This window comes from Salvelinus namaycush, chromosome 2, assembly GCF_016432855.1.
Source record: "Salvelinus namaycush isolate Seneca chromosome 2, SaNama_1.0, whole genome shotgun sequence".
Lineage (NCBI taxonomy): Eukaryota > Metazoa > Chordata > Actinopteri > Salmoniformes > Salmonidae > Salvelinus > Salvelinus namaycush.
The window spans coordinates 9,526,181-9,551,072 of NC_052308.1; the positions used below are offsets into that span (position 1 = coordinate 9,526,181).

A 24,892-nucleotide genomic window follows, 5' to 3' on the forward strand; every position below is an offset into this window, starting at 1 on the left:
TTTTATGTATCCATAATCTCTATACCTGACAAGTGGTTCCTCAAATTGGAGTTTTGTTTGTGAGTGACTGAGTGAGTCCTCGCTGGATTTATCAAGAGAAGGTGTAGAGATCTCTAGTGCTGTAATATCCTCCATTGCACGGTCCAAGGCATCAGTTAGCCCTTGTCCTTGTTTACACTGTTTCAGGCTTGTTGGAGAGACTAATGCTGTACAAATTAAATGGTTATGGTACAATAGTGGCTGTTATCCCATAGCGTCCGCTGGAAGTGCATCAGCAGTTGTCCTATTTTAAAGTCAGTCACTGACAGAGTCAATTATTATATATGTTTTATTTATTTAACCTTTATTTAACTAGGCAAGTCAGTTAAGGACAAATTCTTATTTGCAATGACGGCCTACACCGGCCAAACCAGGACGACGCTGGGCCAAATGTGCGCCGCCCTATGGGACTCCCAATCACGGCTGGTTGTGATACAGTCTGGATTGCAATTAGCCCATGTCAACTAACATTTTATAGTTTGCTAGGTGAGTTAGTCGAACCAGCTATCTAAACCTTGTAGTAATTATGGCCGAATTACTGACCAGGCACTCAAGGCACGTGCCTAGGGGCCCTGACCTCCAGGGGGCCTCCATTGATTTTGTTAGTCACTCTCACTCAGATATCTGTAGTAGAATGTGTAGAATATCAGGAAATTAGCTTTAAAACTGCTAAATGTTTTCTCCATCCCAATTTAAAATGTGTATAATTGCAGGAAAATAGCTTTAAAACTGCATTTTTCTCTCAACCATAGGTGAAAATGTGTAGAATTTCAGGAAAATAGCTTTAAAGCTGCAGATTTCTCTCTCCACTGCCACTTAAATGTTTTGCCTATGAGGTGCCCCCCCCCCAAAATGCTTGAAACAGCCCTGAGTGGATGACCCATGTTTCTGGGCATATTGACCCTGACCCCATTGACATTTGATAAGGCAAGTTTCTTAGCTATTTTTTATTGATTATGGAAGTATAGAAATTGTCATTGTTGGTATGCCTAAAGCTTCAAGCTAATAGCAACAAAAAAACATAGCTAAACTAGCTACCTTTGTATTTCGGCACCATGGGACAGCGATCGGGTGTTAGCAAGCTAGCCTATATATATCGTGTCAAGCGATCTGAAATAACAAGTTCGTTAACATTAGCTATTGTGTGTGGTGCGGGTTAGTGCTTGTTGGCCTCACCATTTTCGTTGATTTTGCTTGCTTGTTAGATAACTCTGACTGATTGTTAATGTTAGCTAGCTAACTTGCTAAACAAGGTAAACTTCTGAAGATCTTGACTTGGAATCTGCAACCGCCATCAGTGTCTCGTGACTAAGTAGCTAGTTGGACGTGTTGAATGTGGCTCGTGAGCTAGCTGATTATGAACATGTAAGCTCTTTTGTGTGAGTTTATGTTGCTGACAAGGTTTCTGAAGTTGACATTTAAAATGGTTAAGGTAAGGATTAGGTAAGGGTTATGGTTACGGTTAGAGTATGGACGTCCCAAGTATCCCGGATAGCTCTGACCATGCGATCAACCCACACAACCCCCCTTGGTGACAGCATTTGGCGCACCCTACCAGACAGCGGAAGTATTGAGTTTAACAAACTCGTAAAGATGTCCGGCCAGGATGACCCAGTTCAAAGAGAAATCCATCAGGATTGGGCAAATCGCGAGTATATAGAAGTGATCACGAGTAGCATCAAGAAGATTGCCGATTTCCTAAATTCATTTGGTAAGCTTTACCCAAGGCATTCCTTCCTGCTTTCGTACAGTGGCTCGCTCGTTAGCTAGCTAGCTAAACAAGCAATCGACCACTCCTAGTTAACGTTAGCTAGCTAACGAATAATTGCTAGCTAGCTTGGACTACGTACTGGTAACAGTATTTGATAGCTGGCCAGCGTGTAATGTTGTTACTGTCTTGTGAGCTTGTCATGACCTGAGAGAGCATAGCCCTAGTGCAGTCCATTGATAGTTGCTTATCTAGCCCGCATACGACACTAGCTTTAGGTAGCAGTGGTTGTTGCACAACAATTGCCAGTGTTATTATGAATGTCCTGGTCCCAGATATAATCTACATGCCTTCTTTAGCCAACTCTAATTTGGAATGCCAAGTAGTGTCTGAGGAGTTGGTTACACATTGCATACAGAGATCTGGGTTAATGCTATATTGTTATACATGTTGTTGTTTTTTACTATTGTCTGGCATCACACAATCCATATGTTTGAATTGAGTGTCGTGTGGATTGTGCTATGACCTCGAGGTTATATTTACTGTAGTGATCTACCTAAAATGAACTTGAACTTGACCCTAATAGCTTAATAATAATAGGGCCAAGCCAAACTGTACACGGCTGGCATGGCTACGCATCCAGCACAGTTGCTGGAAAGGACATGGAAAGGACACGGAAAGGATGTGAAATGAATAAGAATAAAACATCAAGTGAATTTTCATGTGAATTTATTTTCCAGATATGTCCTGTCGGTCCCGGTTAGCCACTCTTAATGAGAAGCTAACTGCCTTGGAGCGGAGGATTGAATACATTGAGGCAAGGGTAAGTGGTTTTGAAATATGCACATGATGGTATGAAGTTATAAAATACTGGTACAGAAAAAAATCTGTTGGAACATCTGAAATTCATTATGTATCTGTTTCTCACTCCCAAGGTTACTAAAGGTGAAACCCTGACCTAGACCTCCGGATGACTGCTGAAACATGAATATACCACTTTTCCTAATTTTCTGTTAATTATTTTATACGTACTTACTGTATAGTTTACATTTGGCTTTGCCTAAGCATCAGACTTTTACCATGGTTACTCCATGGATATCAGTCTGAAAGAAGTTGCTGTTAAAAAGATGCAATAGTCTCTACAAAGCAGAATGTTTACTAAAATGATATTTACACTTACTCTACCAGTTGTACATGCAGGTGGTCCTTTTGGCAGTAGGTGGAGATAGGGTATCCACAGGAAAGTGTTGTTTACCTGACTTTTTGTGGCGCCAGTAGGTTCTGACGCTTGTATTTTCAATCTATTGACGCATTGCACGTGATGCACAATATGTAGACAATAGCCGAATATAGTTGACCGAAGATTATTTCCTCGCAATCAGCTGGAAGTGTTTGCCGTTCGGTTAGGCTCAGTCATATTGTGTAAGTGTTTGTCAAGTGCAAATTACATCAGTATTGAAAATAAAATACAAACGATATACAGACTAGCGTACTGAAGGTTGGGTCGATAACACTTACCTGTGGATATTTTGTATCAGATTACCTCTGACATAGGGACAAAATTGGCGGGCAACAAGTAAAGTAAGCTGAAATGAAGTTTGTTCAACATTCTGACTTGTAATGGGACTGTTTGGGAATGTTGAGCCTACATATTAATGACAAGTGTGTAAGTATTTCACTCATTGATTATACGAAGAGGCTGCATTTGGCTAAATTTGTTTTGGACCTTTTTTGTTTGATTCTGAACATATACCTGACTATTTTGTGTGTTAACTGTTTTAAACTCCATACTAAATTCATGAGAAGGCTATTTCATCCATTTTTGATGGTTCAAGCATTTAGTGTATTATGTGCACTCAATCGTAGAGTGGAGAAGGACAAGCTTATTACTCAAGAAATCACTGTACAACTGCATTCTTGCTTTGTTTATCTTGCCAAGTGAATGTCTAAGCATACATCCACCTGTGTTTGAAACATTTGTACAGTTGATTTACCTGCTGTAAATCATGAATGACAAAATCAAGATTTTGAGAGTCTTATGTCCCCAAGTGCCAAGTTGACACTGTTGCTGTTTGTGTGTATTTATTAATCTTCTATTACTATCTCATGGTCATGTTTGTACAGTACATAGTGACAATTGTTTTATGGCAAAAAAATAAAGAAACTAACATTGAAAGTGCAGCTATGTGTCATTTTCTCCAGACAAAAAGTTTGTGTAGTAAAGATGATTAATTCTCACGCTCAAGCTCCCGATGTTGCCTTTCATTAAATGTTATGTGAAATGTTTCAGGCCTGTGAAAACCAGGCAGGACAGGCTACACCTAGCCTCGTACGAAGGCACCGCTCTCCCTTGAAAAAACTTCGTTACCCAACATGCATCGTCGTTTTCCACGTTCCCGCCCTAAGCATCTTGGGAAGGAGAAAGTGTTGACGAGTCAAACAACCATTTTTCCCTTTGAAATGTGCAAGTCCTTTAATTGTTTTCAAACATCTGTATACTATTTTAAAGCTTGTTTAAACTGGTGAGTTACAATGCTTCTGTATAGTTATACTCCTATGCTTTATTATTTGTGTTCTTAACCTAGGTACCAGCTAGCTCAAGGCAAGAGTATCAATCAGCTAACGTTAGCTTGAAGCGTACGTCATTGTGTCTCCATCTTGCCTCTGCTTTCAGCAGACAAGCCAACTATCGAGCTAACTAGGTTGTATTTACATGCTGGAATAATAATACCATTTTTTTTCTTGTCCTCCAATTCCACACATCTCCACCCTTTGATAGTCGTGACAACCATTGAAATGGGACGGTGAGTTTCAATCAGCATAAAAATATTGTAGGTACTGTAGTGTCTCGCTAGCAAGTCGGCTAACGTTAACAAGCTACTTTTTTGTTTGACCTTTTATTTAACTAGGCGAGTCAGTTAAAAACCCATTCTTATTTTACAATGACGGCCTACCCCGGAAAAACCCTCCCCTAACCCGGAAAAGCTGGGCCATTTGTGCCCCGCCCTATGGGACTCCCGATCACCGTCGGTTGTGATACAGCCCGGGATCGAACCTACTAAGTTAGCAAACTTACAACTACACTTGCAATAATATTTCGGTCAAAGTAATTTAGCTTGCTGATTTTGGCTTATGTATTGTTTACTATTCCATACTTTGCTAACACGAACAAGTAAGCAACTCTCCCTCCTACTAAACTGGCTAGGGCGTTAGGCAGCGCATCATCAGTGACATTCACAGTATGAGAACGCACAACCCGTTCTCAGCATTTCATATTTAGTCTGAGACCAGACTGGAATGCAGTGGTTTGTTGGATAACCCTTTTGACTAAATCCACACACAACAATTTCAGCTTGAAGAATAATTCAGAATTGGGAGGATTACATTGCTAACTGTAAATAAAAGTACTTGGAAGTTATCTTGACCAATAAACAATTGCATTGGAACCCATTCTTTATTCCTTGAGTGTGTCAAATTTCAATCTGCTTTTGACTGTGTGTATGCCTGACTGTGTGCACAGGTTGAGTCGCACAGAGCGTAGTGGCAGATATGGCGGCAATGATCTGGGCCGGGGTGAGTCAGAGTGGCGTGAGAGGGGAGAGCAGGACATGCGCCGATGGGGCGAAGAGAGACACAGCGAACGCTACAATGGAGGAGAACGCCGAGGGAGCAGAGGCAGTCCAGAGGTATGTGTTCTGAGTCAGACACCCAGTGACATGACTTGTAATGGGAGTGCATCTAAAACCAATCTCATTGACTACTAGTAGAGTCCCCTGATCAGGGTCCGGTATCGACGCTGGCACGGGGCCAGTAAAAACATGCCGGGCCAGTGAATCTCGTCTGTCCTGACCGGGCCAGTAACTTTTCAGCACATTTTTGCCTTCTGGTTCAACATTTACCTTTAGTGTCGCGTTCTACCATTGAAAGGCATTAAAGACTACAAGTGGAAAATTCATGCAATTTGAACAATTTGATTGGTCGTTCATTCTAACACCACCATGCTCCAGCGAGTCACAACTTTCCGAGCAGTACATGAGTTGATGCCATCACACATCACACGTGAGCTGTCCAGAGGAAAAAGAAGCGCCCATCAATCTACTCGCTGAGCTTATTTATTTTAGGGGAACGTGATTTACAAAAGTAAACCTTCAATAGTGAACATACTAACAAAATGCTGGCTACTGTTGGTAGTCTGCAAAAAGAAGCTACAAAAAAAACAACTAGTCTTGGCTAGCCTACTGTATGATCTGCATCATACAAATTTTGTGCTTCAGTTGCACTTCTCCACTCGGATGAAGAATGACCATTGGTGAATTTATCAGCAGACAGCGGTCTGATTTGATGTGTAGCTACTTTTCTCGTGTTGCCAATTTATTTATTTATTTTCAGTAAAATGCCAGATTAACTTCAAGCTAAACATGGGGAAATATAGCTGGCTGTGTTTTTTCTAGGAAAAACATTATAAATGTACCTTGCTTTTTCATTGTTAGCTCATTTACTTGTGACTGCTAGTGAAATAGTGTTTCACGTCTGTTGTCATCTGAGGAAAATGAAGCCATTTTCTGTGTATGTTTTGCTTTAATGTTTTTTATGTGAAGGAAAACTACACTACTACATATACAAAAGTATGTGGACACCCCTTCAAATGAGTGAATTCAACTATTTCAGCCACACCCGTTAATGACGGGTATATAAAATCGAGCACACAGCCATGCAAACTCCATAGACAAACATTGGCAGTAGAATGGCCTTAATGAAGAGCGCATTGACTTTCAACGTGCCACCATCATAGGATGCAACCTTTCGAATAAGTCAGTTCGTCAAATTTATGCCCTGTTAGAGCTGCCCCGGGCAACTGTAAGTGCTGTTATTGTGAAGTGGAAATGTCTAGGAGCAACAACGCCTCAGCCGCAACGTGGTAGGCCATGTTTTTCATGGTTTGGGCAAGGCCCCTTAGTTCCAGTGAAGGGGAATCTTAATGCTGCAGCATACAATGACATTCTAGACAATTCTGTGCTTCTAACTTTGTGGCAACAGTTTTAGGGAAGGCCTTTTCCTCTTTCATGACAATTCCCCCTCGCACTAAGCAAGGTCCATACAGAAATGGTTTGTCGAGATCGGTGTGAAAGAACTTGACTGGCCTGCACAAAGGCCGCACCTCAACCCCATCGAATACCTTTGGGATTCGCCCTAACAGCCCTAATAGCCCAACATCAGTGCCCGACCTCACTAATGCTCTTGTGGCTGAATGGAAGCAAGTCCTCACAGCAATGTTCAAACATCTAGTGTTGCCTTATTATCTATCCTGATGCCTAGTCACTTTACCCTGCTTTCATTTACATATCTCCCTCAAATACCTTTATTATCATCTATCCTGATGCCTAGTCACTTTACCCTGCTTTCATTTACATATCTCCCTCAAATACCTTTATTATCATCTATCCTGATGCCTAGTCACTTTACCCTGCTTTCATTTACATATCTCCTTCAAATACCTCATACACCTGCACATTGATCTGGTTCCCCCTGTATATAGCTCCATTCTTGTATATTTTATTTTATTCCTCTTGTTGTATTTGGGGCATGTGACATACAATTTGAATATATATATATATAATACACAAATCACATTTTTGACTGCACTGCCCCTTTAATATATATATATTATAATAACCAGATGTAGCCCATTACAACCTATAGGCCCTGCATGAACCCAATGAATTTAAGAACTACATAATGTCCTAGCCAGTAGAAATTCTGTTCTGGACAGTAGGTTTTTGGCTATTTGGGATAGTTAGAACAAAAGTTAGCATTGGTCCATGCTGATGCACACTGTTTTATCCACTCCAGCAGAGAGACAGGAAGCGACGGAACAGTGATAGATCTGAAGACTGTTACCACTCTGATGGAGACTACCCTGAGCAGGAATACAGGGAGGAGCCAGGGGAAGAGAAGGAGAGTAAGACAATCATGCTCCGGGGCCTGTCTCTTCACATTACAGAGGGAGACGTAAGTTCCTCTTTCTCTGCTTTAGACCCACAACCTGTGGTTTGGTTGGGTGCCATTTTCTCTGCGAAGAAGGGTGGGGGCTCTACTGTATAGCCTACTCTGCGAAGAGTAGGCTATACAGTGAAACTAAAGGAGACATTAGTAACTATGTATAATGTCAAGTGAAACGTGTTCCAGAACTTAAGGCTATGGATTTAATGTCTGTCCTTCTCTTGCCATCCAGATCCGAGCTGCCCTGGACCAGCTGGAGGGACCCCAGCCAATAGATGTCCGCCTGATGAAAAAGAGGACAGGTGAGACCCAGGTGTACCACGCAGCCCCCCCCCCCCCCCCCACACTATATTTGACTACAGGGCCAATCTGCTTCAGTTGACTTCAGTTTTGCCATAGCAACATAAAAAATCGGAAATTGTTAAGAATTAATGTCAAACAAAGAAACAATATTTTATTTTCTCTTAAGATGTGGAGCGAAAAGGTAAGAAAGGCCATCAGCCAGCCAAGCTGTTTTAAATGAGAGAAACAAACTGATCATAGAGGCACACTGAGTATGTATGGGCCAGTGTTATCCTGCAGCATTTCTTGCTATGGCAAAACCCAAAAGGAAGGGCCCACTGTTTGCCGTACTGGCCCCTGAAGCAGTTTGTGACAGAGTTTGAATGTTGTGCACATGGACTCTGACTAACACTCCTCCCGTCTATATTTGAATGCTGTCTCTAGGTATAAGCCGAGGTTTCGTCTTCGTGGAGTTTTATCACTTGCAAGATGCTACCCGATGGATGGAGACCAATCAGGTTGCTTCACAATCGCCAAGTCTAGTTTTTTTTCTTTTTTTCTTGGGGCTCTTAAAAAAGACAACCAAATGGCAACCAAAGTGATATGAATAAGAACTGAGGTTTTGAAGGAAATTTGGATTTTTAGTTGGAGAATACAATATTGGAATCTGAATATGGTATCCAGAAAGACTGCATGGTTTTAGAGGTTTATTTAGCCTTTCACTGATCCTAACTCCATCTCAGAACCCCCCCCCCCAATATTTTCATGGTGTAAGACTAAGTTAAGACAAGACAAGACAATTGAGCCATGTAGCCTAATTTATCAGAAACTTAACTTAAAACACTTGATTTTCAAACCAGCTTTGAGATTGTAGTACCTTGCAATCTGGCTGGTAAGAGTTTCCTGATTTAAAAAAAATTGGCCTTAGGCCATCGGGGGACAAATGGTGAATTTTTACTCCTTATAGCCCAGTGGCCTCTCCAAATTTCACCCTTTTGATTTCTTTGATTTATGCTGTGCTTCTTAGCAAATTCATTTTCATTCAATGTCTGTTGTGGGAAGCCTATCCCTGGTTCTAGGAAAGCTGATAAAAGTATCTCATGTTTACATTATACACACTGCTCCGGCTCAGTCTGGACACTCGGGTCCCAAACACCTTAAGAACCCTCTGTACACAAGCTCACATACACATCTTTCCGTCTGTCTTTGACACAAACTCCAACCGGGGGTCCCCTTCCTTCTCTGCCAGCACTGCTTGTTCTTTGGTTGCAGCTAGAGTGAGACCTGTGCCTGCCAGGAAGCTTGAAATGACCAACATTTTGAACCTCCTCTTGCAGAAACTCCTGGTCATCCAAGGCAAGAGTGTGGCCATGCACTACAGCATCCCGCGACACAAGTTTGAAGACTGGCTCTGCAACACTGTAAGTTTCTTCTGTGGCTTGACTCCATGTCCAACCCTGCTGCCCACACTATATTTACCTTCCACTCCTATCTGAAATGCTGTAGTGACAACGTTAGGCCCTCAATTGTTAGTTACCTTATAGTCCAGAATGAGCTCCTGCCAAATGAGTTTGAGCACGTCGTTAGGTATAGGGATCCCTGATTTCATTAGTTGCCAGGGTGAGCATTTGGCTCAGGTAAGTACCGTATGCTGCACCGCTGTTAGTTTGCTATTCATCTGAGGCAGCAGTGTCCTGGACATAAGTAGCTGTATTATCAATAAAAATGATGTGACCGGTTGCTTGCAGTGCGGCCTGTACAATTTCCGGAGGAGGCTGAAGTGCTTCAGGTGTGGAGCAGCTAAAGCTGGTAAGTAGTTCCTGAACCAGGAAGCCACTGCCTGCACCCATCTGGATGGCCTGAGACAATGTTCAGGCAAGAGGGGCTGCGCACAGGACCAGTACAGAATACTGATATATCTATACTTTAGAAATGCCAACCTATTAACACGACTGTCATCATGGCCCCATAAACACTGACCAATCATATTCCTTAGTATTGTGAACAAATCAGATTTAGCTGAAAACGTACGTGAGAATTGACTGGCGGAATAGCGATGATGTCAAATCCCTGTGGAGCGGATTTTTTTTCTCCTAACTCATGTCCTGGACTCTGTCATGGGTACTGAGGGTGAGGTGACGCTAATGCCCTGCTCTCATTCTGTCTGCCTTAACAGAGGGTGAGACCAACACCACTGGAGTCACAGAGACCCAGCAGAGTGGAGACTACTACGGCGACAGTGAGTACCTCTCCACAAATGGGCAGCCCACAGACACACACACATAATGTCCTGTCAGATGTCATGGGGGAGGGGGGTTTGAGAAGAGCCAGTGAGAGACTTTAGACTGTATGTGTTCATGTCCTCTCCAGCAATCATCCTGAGGAACATAGCCCCTTTGACCACGGTGGAGGCCATCCTGACAGCCCTGGCCCCCTACGCCAACCTGTCACCCAGCAACATCCGTCTCATTAAGGACAAACAGACGGGCCAGAACAGAGGCTTCACCTTTGTACAGCTCTCCTCCCCTCTGGTATGCCATCCTTTAAGCAGACGTCTGCACATATACACATGATATGGTCTTTGATTTGATGTTCTCTACAGAACATCCTCTAACTTCATTTATGTCCCTTATGATTATGAATGGCCATATTGCTCAACTGGTGCTTCTCATCTTTGGCTTGATTTAGTGAAATCTGTATAAATGTTTCTGTGTAAAATAGTCTTAAGTGCTTTGTTTTTTTCTGCGTCACAGGAGGCATCTCAGCTCCTAACCATCCTTCAAGGACTACAGCCTCCTCTCAAGCTGGATGGAAAGACCATTGGTGTGGACTATGCCAAGAGTGCCAGGAAGTGAGTGTCCTGTCACAGATGTCAGTGGTTTTCAGTAAATTATGTCCTCAAAGGGTTAGTGATGGCAGCGTCTCTCTAATCTTGACTCTCCTCTCTTCAGGGATCTCTTGCTCCCAGACGGTAACCGGATCAGTGCCTTCTCTGTGGCCAGCACAGCCATCGCTGCTGCCCAGTGGTCCTCCAGCCAGGTAACCCCACACACCGCTCACATTCAGCTGTGGTCTTTTGTTTAGCCACACACATACTAAGATGCAGTGTATTCCTTCCTAGCCTCAGCAGTGTGCTGAAGGACATCTGTCAGAGTACAGCTACCTAGAGGAGGGCTACGCTTCCTACACACAGGTATGATGATCGGTGGGGAGGTTACCCCAGTCTGGAAATCCCTGGGGTATATTGCAGATGCTCCAATGTGACTGACTGACTTCCTTTCTGTGTTGCTAGGACTACCAAGCCTACTACCAGCAGGCAGCAGGAGACCCTTCCCAGGGGAACGGAATACTGGGAGGTAAGAGGAAACATACAGTCTGCAATTCATTCCGTGTCGATGCCTTTAACAGATACTTTCCCTGTAGAGAGGTCAGTAAGGCAGGGCTGTCCTTTTGTCAGCTCTGTTGTACAGTGTTTCTACAGAACCCTTAGCTGCTTTAACAATTAGTGATAAAGACGGTAAGGGGTGTTGGAATCCCAGGTGGTGGTGTCAGTGTTCTACATCAGTACGCTGTTGACACTACTTGTACTTACTTGTACTGTGAAGGATGTAGGAAGCACTGGAAGCATTATGAAAATCATTGACTTGTATGGTAAGGCATCAGGTGCTAAAGTGAATATGGAGAAGACTGAAATAATGTTTGTTGGGGATATCAATGCAAATAAGTGTGAGATTCCATTTAAGGTAGCAAAGGATTTTATGAAGGTGTTGGGAGTAAACATTGGTGTAGAGGAGAAAGCGGCAAAAGATATAACTTGGACTGGGATCCTTAATAACGTCAAACAAACGCTGAATTTCTGGAAAAATAGAAAAAATAAAGTTAAAAGGTTAAGTAATTGTAGCAAATGCTTTGGTATTATCTAAATATGTGTATGTTTTGAGAGTTCTAGACATGCCAGAGTGAGTTTTAAATGAAACAAAAAAATTGTAATTTTAATATGGGATGGTAAAGGAGTTCATAGCCTTCTGATTTGAGAAGGTCCAACTGCTATCTGTTTCCAAAAGAGGTGTTGGTAATAGCATGTTATAAAGCCTGGGAGTCTTGTATTGACAGCGGCTCCAGGTGTCCCAGCAGCTACAGGAGTGGTGATCTCACAGGGTGCACAGGTCTACCAATCCAACCTCATCAGTCACACTGCCACACAAGTAAGTCCTATGTATTTAACCTATGAGCCTGTCACGACACACAGCCTTATTTACTGCACTACTCACAATGTGCTCGCTGTAAAGATTCCCACAATTACCAATTATGTCTTTGCAGGCGTTGCAACTGGAAGCAAAACAGACCGGAATTCACTCGGCAGCTGCGACCATGACAGCGCCGGTTTCCACAGCCACAGCGACACTCTCTGGACTGGCCACTGACACAGGTTAGAGCCTCACTCACTCACCTACCTGTCTGACTGACACAGGTTAGCCTCACTCACCTACCTGTCTGACTGACACTGGTAAGAGCCTCACTCACCTACCTGTCTGACTGACACAGGTTAGCCTCACTCACCTACCTGTCTGACTGACACTGGTTAGCCTCACTCACCTACCTGTCTGACTGACACAGGTTAGCCTCACTCACCTACCTGTCTGACTGACAGTGGTAAGAGCCTCACTCACCTACCTGTCTGACTGACACTGGTAAGAGCCTCACTCGCCTACCTGTCTGACTGACACTGGTAAGAGCCTCACTCACCTACCTGTCTGACTGACAGTGGTAAGAGCCTCACTCACCTACCTGTCTGACTGACAGTGGTAAGAGCCTCACTCACCTACCTGTCTGACTGACAGTGGTAAGAGCCTCACTCACCTACCTGTCTGACTGACACTGGTTAGCGCCTCACTCACCTACCTGTCTGACTGACACTGGTTAGCCTCACTCACCTACCTGTCTGACTGACACTGGTTAGCGCCTCACTCACCTACCTGTCTGACTGACACAGGTTAGCCTCACTCACCTACCTGTCTGACTGACACTGGTTAGCGCCTCACTCGCCTACCTGTCTGACTGACACTGGTAAGAGCCTCACTCACCTACCTGTCTGACTGACACTGGTAAGAGCCTCACTCACCTACCTGTCTGACTGACACTGGTAAGAGCCTCACTCACCTACCTGTCTGACTGACACTGGTAAGAGCCTCACTCGCCTACCTGTCTGACTGACACTGGTAAGAGCCTCACTCGCCTACCTGTCTGACTGACACAGGTTAGAGCCTCACTCACCTACCTGTCTGACTGACACTAGTAAGAGCCTCACTCACCTACCTGTCTGACTGACACTGGTAAGAGCCTCACTCACCTACCTGTCTGACTGACACAGGTTAGCCTCACTCACCTACCTGTCTGACTGACACTAGTAAGAGCCTCACTCACCTACCTGTCTGACTGACACAGGTTAGAGCCTCACTCACCTACCTGTCTGACTGACACTAGTAAGAGCCTCACTCACCTACCTGTCTGACTGACACTGGTAAGAGCCTCACTCACCTACCTGTCTGACTGACACAGGTTAGAGCCTCACTCACCTACCTGTCTGACTGACACAGGTTAGCCTTACTCACCTACCTGTCTGACTGACACTGGTAAGAGCCTCACTCACCTACCTGTCTGACTGACAGTGGTAAGAGCCTCACTCACCTACCTGTCTGACTGACAGTGGTAAGAGCCTCACTCACCTACCTGTCTGACTGACACTGGTAAGAGCCTCACTCGCCTACCTGTCTGACTGACACTGGTAAGAGCCTCACTCGCCTACCTGTCTGACTGACACTGGTAAGAGCCTCACTCACCTACCTGTCTGACTGACACTGGTTAGCGCCTCACTCACCTACCTGTCTGACTGACACAGGTTAGCCTCACTCACCTACCTGTCTGACTGACACAGGTTAGAGCCTCACCTACCTGTCTGACTGACACAGGTTAGAGCCTCACTCACCTACCTGTCTGACTGACACTGGTAAGAGCCTCACTCACCTACCTGTCTGACTGACACAGGTTAGCCTCACTCACCTACCTGTCTGACTGACACTGGTTAGCCTCACTCACCTACCTGTCTGACTGACACAGGTTAGCCTCACTCACCTACCTGTCTGACTGACACTGGTAAGAGCCTCACTCACCTACCTGTCTGACTGACACTGGTAAGAGCCTCACTCACCTACCTGTCTGACTGACAGTGGTAAGAGCCTCACTCACCTACCTGTCTGACTGACAGTGGTAAGAGCCTCACTCACCTACCTGTCTGACTGACAGTGGTAAGAGCCTCACTCACCTACCTGTCTGACTGACACTGGTTAGCCTCACTCACTCACCTACCTGTCTGACTGACACTGGTTAGCGCCTCACTCACCTACCTGTCTGACTGACACAGGTTAGCCTCACTCACCTACCTGTCTGACTGACAGCGCCTCACTCGCCTACCTGTCTGACTGACACTGGTAAGAGCCTCACTCACCTACCTGTCTGACTGACACTGGTAAGAGCCTCACTCACCTACCTGTCTGACTGACACTGGTAAGAGCCTCACTCACCTACCTGTCTGACTGACACTGGTAAGAGCCTCACTCGCCTACCTGTCTGACTGACACTGGTAAGAGCCTCACTCGCCTACCTGTCTGACTGACACAGGTTAGAGCCTCACTCACCTACCTGTCTGACTGACACTAGTAAGAGCCTCACTCACCTACCTGTCTGACTGACACTGGTAAGAGCCTCACTCACCTACCTGTCTGACTGACACAGGTTAGCCTCACTCACCTACCTGTCTGACTGACACTAGTAAGAGCCTCACTCACCTACCTGTCTGACTGACACAGGTTAGAGCCTCACTCACCTACCTGTCTGACTGACACTAGTAAGAGCCTCACTCACCTACCTGTCTGACTGACACTGGTAAGAGCCTCACTCACCTACCTGTCTGACTGACACAGGTTAGAGCCTCACTCACCTACCTGTCTGACTGACACAGGGTAAGAGCCTCACTCACCTACCTGTCTGACTGACAGTGGTAAGAGCCTCACTCACCTACCTGTCTGACTGACAGTGGTAAGAGCCTCACTCACCTACCTGTCTGACTGACACTGGTAAGAGCCTCACTCGCCTACCTGTCTGACTGACACTGGTAAGAGCCTCACTCACCTACCTGTCTGACTGACACTGGTTAGCGCCTCACTCGCCTACCTGTCTGACTGACACAGGTTAGCCTCACTCACCTACCTGTCTGACTGACACTGGTTAGCGCCTCACTCGCCTACCTGTCTGACTGACACAGGTTAGCCTCACTCGCCTACCTGTCTGACTGACACAGGTTAGCCTCACTCACCTACCTGTCTGACTGACACTGGTTAGCGCCTCACTCGCCTACCTGTCTGACTGACACTGGTAAGAGCCTCACTCACCTACCTGTCTGACTGACACTGGTAAGAGCCTCACTCACCTACCTGTCTGACTGACAGTGGTAAGAGCCTCACTCACCTACCTGTCTGACTGACAGTGGTAAGAGCCTCACTCACCTACCTGTCTGACTGACAGTGGTAAGAGCCTCACTCGCCTACCTGTCTGACTGACACTGGTAAGAGCCTCACTCGCCTACCTGTCTGACTGACACTGGTAAGAGCCTCACTCGCCTACCTGTCTGACTGACACAGGTTAGAGCCTCACTCACCTACCTGTCTGACTGACACTAGTAAGAGCCTCACTCACCTACCTGTCTGACTGACACTGGTAAGAGCCTCACTCACCTACCTGTCTGACTGACACAGGTTAGCCTCACTCACCTACCTGTCTGACTGACACTAGTAAGAGCCTCACTCACCTACCTGTCTGACTGACACAGGTTAGAGCCTCACTCACCTACCTGTCTGACTGACACTAGTAAGAGCCTCACTCACCTACCTGTCTGACTGACACTGGTAAGAGCCTCACTCACCTACCTGTCTGACTGACACAGGTTAGAGCCTCACTCACCTACCTGTCTGACTGACACTGGTAAGAGCCTCACTCACCTACCTGTCTGACTGACACTGGTAAGAGCCTCACTCACCTACCTGTCTGACTGACAGTGGTAAGAGCCTCACTCACCTACCTGTCTGACTGACACTGGTTAGCCTCACTCACCTACCTGTCTGACTGACACTGGTTAGCCTCACTCACCTACCTGTCTGACTGACACTGGTAAGAGCCTCACTCACCTACCTGTCTGACTGACACTGGTAAGAGCCTCACTCACCTACCTGTCTGACTGACAGTGGTAAGAGCCTCACTCACCTACCTGTCTGACTGACACTGGTAAGAGCCTCACTCGCCTACCTGTCTGACTGACACTGGTAAGAGCCTCACTCACCTACCTGTCTGACTGACAGTGGTAAGAGCCTCACTCACCTACCTGTCTGACTGACACTGGTTAGCCTCACTCACCTACCTGTCTGACTGACACTGGTTAGCGCCTCACTCACCTACCTGTCTGACTGACACTGGTTAGCCTCACTCACCTACCTGTCTGACTGACACTGGTTAGCGCCTCACTCACCTACCTGTCTGACTGACACAGGTTAGCCTCACTCACCTACCTGTCTGACTGACACTGGTTAGCGCCTCACTCGCCTACCTGTCTGACTGACACAGGTTAGCCTCACTCACCTACCTGTCTGACTGACACTGGTTAGCGCCTCACTCGCCTACCTGTCTGACTGACACTGGTAAGAGCCTCACTCACCTACCTGTCTGACTGACACTGGTAAGAGCCTCACTCACCTACCTGTCTGACTGACACTGGTAAGAGCCTCACTCACCTACCTGTCTGACTGACACTGGTAAGAGCCTCACTCACCTACCTGTCTGACTGACAGTGGTAAGAGCCTCACTCACCTACCTGTCTGACTGACACTGGTAAGAGCCTCACTCGCCTACCTGTCTGACTGACACTGGTAAGAGCCTCACTCGCCTACCTGTCTGACTGACACAGGTTAGAGCCTCACTCGCCTACCTGTCTGACTGACACAGGTTAGAGCCTCACTTGCCTACCTGTCTGACTGACACAGGTTAGAGCCTCACTTGCCTACCTGTCTGACTGACACTGGTAAGAGCCTCACTTGCCTACCTGTCTGACTGACACTGGTAAGAGCCTCACTTGCCTACCTGTCTGACTGACACTGGTAAGAGCCTCACTTGCCTACCTGTCTGACTGACACAGGTTAGCCTCACTCACCTACCTGTCTAACTGACACTGGTAAGAGCCTCACTCACCTACCTGTCTGACTGACACTGGTAAGAGCCTCACTTGCCTACCTGTCTGACTGACACAGGTTAGAGCCTCACTCACCTACCTGTCTGACTGACACTAGTAAGAGCGTCACTCACCTACCTGTCTGACTGACACTGGTAAGAGCCTCACTCACCTACCTGTCTGACTGACACTGGTAAGAGCCTCACTCACCTACCTGTCTGACTGACACTGGTAAGAGCCTCACTTGCCTACCTGTCTGACTGACACTGGTAAGAGCCTCACTTGCCTACCTGTCTGACTGACACTGGTAAGAGCCTCACTTGCCTACCTGTCTGACTGACACTGGTAAGAGCCTCACTTGCCTACCTGTCTGACTGACACTGGTAAGAGCCTCACTTGCCTACCTGTCTGACTGACACTGGTAAGAGCCTCACTCGCCTACCTGTCTGACTGACACTGGTAAGAGCCTCACTCACCTACCTGTCTGACTGACACTGGTAAGAGCCTCACTCGCCTACCTGTCTGACTGACACTGGTAAGAGCCTCACTCGCCTACCTGTCTGACTGACACAGGTTAGCCTCACTCACCTACCTGTCTAACTGACACTGGTAAGAGCCTCACTCACCTACCTGTCTGACTGACACTGGTAAGAGCCTCACTTGCCTACCTGTCTGACTGACACAGGTTAGAGCCTCACTCACCTACCTGTCTGACTGACACTAGTAAGAGCGTCACTCACCTACCTGTCTGACTGACACTGGTAAGAGCCTCACTCACCTACCTGTCTGACTGACACAGGTTAGCCTCACTCACCTACCTGTCTGACTGACACTAGTAAGAGCCTCACTCACCTACCTGTCTGACTGACACTGGTAAGAGCCTCACTCACCTACCTGTCTGACTGACACTGGTAAGAGCCTCACTCACCTACCTGTCTGACTGACACTGGTAAGAGCCTCACTTGCCTACCTGTCTGACTGACACTGGTAAGAGCCTCACTTGCCTACCTGTCTGACTGACACTGGTAAGAGCCTCACTTGCCTACCTGTCTGACTGACACTGGTAAGAGCCTCACTTGCCTACCTGTCTGACTGACACTGGTAAGAGCCTCACTTGCCTACCTGTCTGACTGACACTGGTAAGAGCCTCACTCGCCTACCTGTCTGACTGACACTGGTAAGAGCCTCACTCACCTACCTGTCTGACTGACACTGGTAAGAGCCTCACTCGCCTACCTGTCTGACTGACACTGGTAAGAGCCTCACTCGCCTACCTGTCTGACAGACACTGGTAAGAGCCTCACTCACCTACCTGTCTGACTGACACTGGTAGGAGCCTCACTCGCCTACCTGTCTGACTGACACTGGTAAGAGCCTCACTCACCTACCTGTCTGACTGACACTGGTAAGAGCCTCACTCACCTACCTGTCTGACTGACACTGGTAAGAGCCTCACTCACCTACCTGTCTGACTGACACTAGTAAGAGCCTCACTCACCTACCTGTCTGACTGACACTGGTAAGAGCCTCACTCGCCTACCTGTCTGACTGACACTAGTAAGAGCCTCACTCACCTACCTGTCTGACTGACACTGGTAAGAGCCTCACTCACCTACCTGTCTGACTGACACTAGTAAGAGCCTCACTCGCCTACCAGTCTGACTGACACTGGTAAGAGCCTCACTTGCCTACCTGTCTGACTGACACTGGTAAGAGCCTCACTTGCCTACCTGTCTGACTGACACTGGTAAGAGCCTCACTCGCCTACCTGTCTGACTGACACTGGTAAGAGCCTCACTCGCCTACCTGTCTGACTGACACAGGTTAGCCTCACTCGCCTACCTGTCTGACTGACACTGGTAAGAGCCTCACTCGCCTACCTGTCTGACTGACACTGGTAAGAGCCTCACTCGCCTACCTGTCTGACTGACACTGGTAAGAGCCTCACTCACCTACCTGTCTGACTGACACTGGTAAGAGCCTCACTCGCCTACCTGTCTGACTGACACTGGTAAGAGCCTCACTCGCCTACCTGTCTGACTGACACTGGTAAGAGCCTCACTCGCCTACCTGTCTGACTGACACTGCAGGTTCCAGTGCAGAATGGAAACAATAGAACTTGTGGAATGCTTTCCGATTTAAAATGATCTACTCTGTTCAAGCCAAGTGTTTGACTCTTTTAATATTCCATACTCTGTCTTCATCCTCAGCTGTACCTGATACCTCTACCTACCAGTATGACGAATCCTCTGGCTTCTACTTCGACCCTCAAACCGGCCTCTACTACGACCCAAATACCCACGTTAGTACCCACACACCAGTCTGTGTTTTCTCTTGCTGTTCTGCGTTCTTCCACAATGCCGTCTGAGTTGTGCGAACACTTGGGTCTGTGGATGTATGTGTTTTGATAGTTGTAGTTTCTCCTTTCCTTCAGTACTACTACAACTCCCAGACGCAGCAGTACCTCTACTGGGACAGTGAGAAACAGACGTACGTCCCTGCCTCAGCCGCCGACCAAACTGAGCAGAGTGCGAATGCATCAGCAGCAGCTAGCAACGAGGCTAAGGAATCCAAGGAGAGGAAACAAGAAAAGCCCAAGAGCAAGACGGCTCAGCAGGTAGGCAGAGGGATATCAAGGCAGCATAACTTTAGACTTGTGATAATTGTGTGTAGTTTGTTCAACTGTATTTGTCTGAGGGGGCAATTGGTTCTGCAGCAGAGGAGCACACAAGGCTTAATACACATTAAATACACATGGATTACAGAGATACACAATGATACTGCTGAATACCGTGGTTGGTGTGTCTGACTGAGTTGTTCTGGTTGGCCTTTCAGATCGCTAAGGACATGGAGCGCTGGGCGAAGAGTCTGAACAAGCAGAAGGAGAACTTTAAGAGCAGCTTCCAGCCCGTCAGCCAGGAGGAGAGGAAAGAGGCCGCGGCTGCTGACGCAGGCTTCACACTCTTCGAGAAGAAGGTAGCCATTTTAAGTCTATCCATGATAGTTTGAATCCTTTAGAAAACCCATCCAGGAAATCTTAACATTGACTTGATGGCAGATTGACGAGGTGGACTGAGTAGTGTTGTGGTGTGACTTTACAGCAGGCTGGAAGCTTGGAAATGCTGATGTTAGAAGCAGTGCAGCGCCCTGAGGAGCAGGTCCCAACCAACTCAGCCAAGGTAAGATATTGTTACTAGACTCCAATGTATGAGCTGCAATTTTAGAGTACATTTTCCAGTCTGGTATGGTAGCTACCTAGTTAATATACAACCATCTGGTTGTCCTTCTCCAGGTTGGCCTGGTGGCAGCCTACAGTGGAGACAGTGACCCAGAGGAAGGGGGTGCAGCAGAGCTGGAGCACGGTGGTGGTGAGCAGGACCAGCTGACAGACTGGAAGAAGATGGCGTGCCTGCTGTGTAGGAGACAGTTCCCCAATAAGGACGGCCTGGTGCGCCACCAACAGCTCTCAGACCTCCATAAGGTACTTAGCACTGACTCGAAGGTAGAACTCCACAATAGTCCACTTTCTCAACTGTTATGAAAAGCTAATATGGGAAAGGAAGAGCTTGAAATGTATGAATGAAGTGTAAAGGTCTTTGACTTATTTGTCTTCTTATCCCAGCAAAACCTGGAGGTCCACCGCAGATCTAAGCTGAGTGAGGCTGAGCTGGAGGAGCAGGAGAGGAGAGAGACCGAGGTAACGGCTCAAACATGGAGACGATGCTGCTTTAACTGTTTTAGTTGGGGTTCAGTTAATAGAAACCCTGTGATCAGGTTTGTTACTACATTCATTCTCACTCTGTGTCTCTTTCTTGCTCTCGGTCTGTGAACAGATGAAGTACAGGGACCGGGCTGCGGAGAGGAGAGAAAAATACGGCATCCCTGAACCCCCAGCACCCAAGAAGAAGAAATTCACCGCACAGCCAGCACCAGTCATGTTAGTGCTAGTGTTAAGCCGTGCACATACTTCTTAAGCCTTGTTCACACTGGCAGTTTGAAGTGACTCAAATCCATATTCTGATATTCCAAGACACATTTCAAACCACCTTCGTAGGTGGTTTGAAATCAGATACAAATCGGATTCCTTGCCCAACGGTCAGATCTGATCTATTTGCACTCAAGTGGTTTCTAAACAGTTATTTTGAATATGTTTGCTTGCTAGCTACTCTGACAAGAACCATGTGAATGTGCTAAACCGCTAGCTAGCTAGTTGACTGCTGTGGCTAGCCAAAAAGGACTCATTTTGAAAGTTGGTTAATCTTATCCTTTGAGGCGTTAAGTGTTCTTCCACTATGATTTTGAACATTCAAAGCAACTGGGAAACTTCTATGGCAGGCATTGTCACCTTAACGTGCTACATAACTTCTGACTGATAGGAAGCACGAGCACCACCAGTCAGCCTACACCACTGCACACACACCCATCGTTACTATGACAACTAGCATAGCCATATCAGCAAATTACTGCTGGCTTAACAAACACACCTGATTTGGTCGCTTGTAACTTGCTGTTTGGACAGTCAGTATTCCAAAACAGATTTGAAAAACAAAACTGTTTTGAGCATTGTGAACCAGGCATACGTTGACTCAAGAACCTACATTGATGTTCTGTGACATGAGATTGGGTAATAATGATTGTCGTGTCATTTCCCCCTCTGCAGTAACTATGAACAACCCACCAAGGACGGTCTGAACAGTGACAACATAGGGAACAAGATGCTGCAGGCCATGGGATGGCAGGAGGGCAGAGGTCTGGGCCGTAACCAGCAGGGCATCACTGCACCTATTGAGGTGAATCTCGTCCAGTTAAACCAGTAATAGTGCTGCTTCAACCCAACAGCTAAACATAAGGAAACTGTTAAGGTGTCTTTCATATACAACAAGTCTGTTAAGTTTGCTGTATAAATGCAGAGCCGTGGTATAGGTAACATTCCCCGGCACGTCACATATACAACTTTCCACCGGAGACCAGGGTTCAATCCCTGAGCACACCCTTCCCACTGTCTTTCTCTCCACCTAATTACCCTACTGTCTGAATGTGTTTAAACACCTAAGCAACATATTGGAAAATAAGTATATTGAGATGGATAGAGATTTTTTTCTGTTATTTAATATGCCAATGATTCCAGTGTCATATTGCTTTACTGATCACAGGCCTGCTGTCATCTCTCTACAGGCTCAGCTGAGGGCAAAGGGAGCTGGTCTTGGAACCAAAGGCAGCAGCTACGGCCTGTCTGCCTCTGACACATACAAAGACGCTGTGCGCAAAGCCATGTTTGCCCGCTTCACTGAAATGGAGTGATTTGCCCAATCCACCTGCCTCCTAAGAATGGACACATCCTTCTGGACCTGGGCCCAGATTCACAAAACACTTCTTATGTAAAAACTTAAGAAGCTTCTTAAGAAAATAAAAAAAGATGTTCGTAAGTGCAATTCCTCAACAATATCTTAAGATTTTATGATTTTCTTACTATCTTCTCAAATATCTTCTCGAGATGTTTGTTGCTAAGCAACCGTTTTAACTAGCAATGCCAATCATGTTACCGTATTTCATACTGAGATTACTATTCTAAAACATGTTCTTGGGTTTAAATAATCAATACTGATACTTTCAGATGAAGTTTGTGTGAATTAAACATGTTCAATTGTTTTCAATTGCTTTTTCTCTCACTGCCCTGAGTTTAAGACGAGGGTTTAGCTATCTTGGAATTAACAACATTTCCATGAACTTTATTTTCAAGAATCTAATTTCTTAACTTTTTGCTTAAGGAGAGGCATAAGAAATGTTCCAAGAATCTTTTTTGAGGAATAGCAACTTTGCTTAACTTCAGTCTATAGTTAAGGAAAAAATGGCAGTTAAGAAGACATTTCTTCATAAGAAGATTTTGTGAATCTGGGCCCTGGTCCTATGTTCCCTTCCTTTCTGTGTGGGGCCATCACCATCATCCATGGGTATCCTAACATCCTTCCCTACAGTCATCCATTAAAAAACACCTTGAGATGAGCTGAAGGGATTGTAATGGCGGCATGGAGAAGATGACACGCTCGATAAGGGGATTGGAGGGAGAATTATGTTTACTGTACTCATTAGTCTAGCAGGGAAGAGAGGCATAAAGAAAGGACTGGTCTTTATTGGAGATCGTGTAAAACTATGAATTATGTAACTTATCATTTGTGTATATATACGCACAGTACATTATTTCCTTCTGTAAGAATGAAGATATAGACATGTTTTTCTCCTTTTTTTGTGGCAATAGTATTTAAATGATTGTACAGTCTGTATGATATGCATTTTCATTTTGTACAGAAAATATTAAATAAGATTGATCACTCAATTCGTGTGGAACATTGGTTGTAAGTGATGAGCGTAGCTCCCCAGGTATTGTGCAGTATAGTGCACTCTGGATAAGTCTGCTAAATTACAAAAATATACATTTACAGTTCCGCTCCTCCCTGGTGACTCACTACCAGTTAATGGCGTTCCGCTCCTCCCTGGTGACTCACTACCAGTTAATGGCGTTCCGCTCCTCCCTGGTGACTCACTACCAGTTAATGGCGTTCCGCTCCTCCCTGGTGACTCACTACCAGTTAATGGCGTTCCGCTCCTCCCTGGTGACTCACTACCAGGTAATGGCGTTCCGCTCCTCCCTGGTGACTCACTACTAGGTAATGGCGTTCCTCTCCTCCCTGGTGACTCACTACCAGGTAATGGTGATCCTCTCCTGCCTGGTGACTCACTACCAGGTAATGGCGTTCCTCTCCTCCCTGGTGACTCACTACCAGGTAATGGCGTTCCGCTCCTCCCTGGTGACACTACCAGGTAATGGCGTTCCTCTCCCTGGTGACACTACCAGGTAATGGCGTTCCGCTCCTCCCTGGTGACTCACTACTAGGTAATGGCGTTCCTCTCCTCCCTGGTGACTCACTACCAGGTAATGGTGATCCTCTCCTGCCTGGTGACTCACTACCAGGTAATGGCGTTCCTCTCCTCCCTGGTGACTCACTACCAGGTAATGGCGTTCCGCTCCTCCCTGGTGACACTACCAGGTAATGGCGTTCCTCTCCCTGGTGACACTACCAGGTAATGGCGTTCCTCTTCTCCCTGGTGACTCACTACCAGGTAATGGCGTTCCTCTTCTCCCTGGTGACTCACTACCAGGTAATGGCGTTCCTCTCCTCCCTGGTGACTCACTACCAGGTAATGGCGTTCCGCTCCTCCCTGGTGACACTACCAGGTAATGGCGTTCCTCTCCTCCCTGGTGACTCACTACCAGGTAATGGCGTTCCGCTCCTCCCTGGTGACTCACTACCAGGTAATGGCGTTCCGCTCCTCCCTGGTGACTCACTACCAGGTAATGGCGTTCCGCTCCTCCCTCGTGACTCACTACCAGGTAATGGCGTTCCTCTCCTCCATGGTGACTCACTACCAGGTAATGGCGTTCCGCTCCTGCCTGGTGACTCACTACCAGGTAATGGCGTTCCTCTCCTCCCTGGTGACTCACTACCAGGTAATGGCGTTCCTCTCCTCCCTGGTGACACTACCAGGTAATGGCGTTCCTCTCCCTGGTGACACTACCAGGTAATGGCGTT

General features: G+C 46.4%; 2 protein-coding genes across 3 annotated transcripts; both read left to right on the forward strand.

Moving 5' to 3' along the window:
• The first annotated feature begins 1,470 nt into the window (after positions 1 to 1,470).
• On the forward strand, positions 1,471 to 3,928 carry LOC120058725 (probable protein BRICK1). The gene is made up of 3 exons (XM_039007470.1): positions 1,471 to 1,750; positions 2,488 to 2,570; positions 2,683 to 3,928. The coding sequence occupies exons 1-3, from the start codon at positions 1,492 to 1,494 to the stop codon at positions 2,707 to 2,709; spliced, it is 369 nt and encodes a 122-aa protein (XP_038863398.1). The 5' UTR covers positions 1,471 to 1,491; the 3' UTR covers positions 2,710 to 3,928.
• A 223-nt stretch (positions 3,929 to 4,151) lies between these two features.
• Positions 4,152 to 23,637, forward strand: LOC120058736 (RNA-binding protein 5-B-like). 2 transcript variants are annotated; one of them, XM_039007486.1, is made up of 25 exons: positions 4,158 to 4,269; positions 4,527 to 4,551; positions 5,268 to 5,433; positions 7,598 to 7,756; positions 7,980 to 8,049; positions 8,474 to 8,547; positions 9,367 to 9,450; positions 9,778 to 9,838; positions 10,206 to 10,268; positions 10,400 to 10,560; positions 10,783 to 10,880; positions 10,981 to 11,068; positions 11,151 to 11,222; positions 11,322 to 11,385; positions 12,143 to 12,234; positions 12,350 to 12,458; positions 19,514 to 19,605; positions 19,738 to 19,920; positions 20,139 to 20,279; positions 20,405 to 20,482; positions 20,596 to 20,784; positions 20,926 to 21,000; positions 21,137 to 21,240; positions 21,964 to 22,093; positions 22,479 to 23,637. In XM_039007486.1, the coding sequence occupies exons 2-25, from the start codon at positions 4,544 to 4,546 to the stop codon at positions 22,602 to 22,604; spliced, it is 2,487 nt and encodes an 828-aa protein (XP_038863414.1). In that variant the 5' UTR covers positions 4,158 to 4,269; positions 4,527 to 4,543; the 3' UTR covers positions 22,605 to 23,637. The 2 variants fall into 2 exon arrangements, with proteins under 2 accessions (XP_038863408.1, XP_038863414.1); XM_039007480.1 differs by lacking the exon at positions 4,527 to 4,551 and having other exon boundaries at positions 4,152 to 4,269.
• Positions 23,638 to 24,892: the final 1,255 nt, after the last annotated feature.

Bases quoted from the DNA above. Each gene is read 5' to 3' on its own strand.
- LOC120058725 (XM_039007470.1), top strand. From the start codon at position 1,492: ATGGTTACGGTTAGAGTATGGACGTCCCAAGTATCCCGGATAGCTCTG. The intron at 1,751-2,487 runs GTAAGCTTTACC...TTTATTTTCCAG, and splicing joins CGATTTCCTAAATTCATTTG to ATATGTCCTGTCGGTCCCGG. The intron at 2,571-2,682 runs GTAAGTGGTTTT...CTCACTCCCAAG, and splicing joins TTGAATACATTGAGGCAAGG to GTTACTAAAGGTGAAACCCT.
- LOC120058736 (XM_039007480.1), top strand. From the start codon at position 4,208: ATGTGCAAGTCCTTTAATTGTTTTCAAACATCTGTATACTATTTTAAA. The intron at 5,434-7,597 runs GTATGTGTTCTG...TATCCACTCCAG, and splicing joins GGAGCAGAGGCAGTCCAGAG to CAGAGAGACAGGAAGCGACG. The intron at 12,459-19,513 runs GTTAGAGCCTCA...CTTCATCCTCAG, and splicing joins TGGACTGGCCACTGACACAG to CTGTACCTGATACCTCTACC.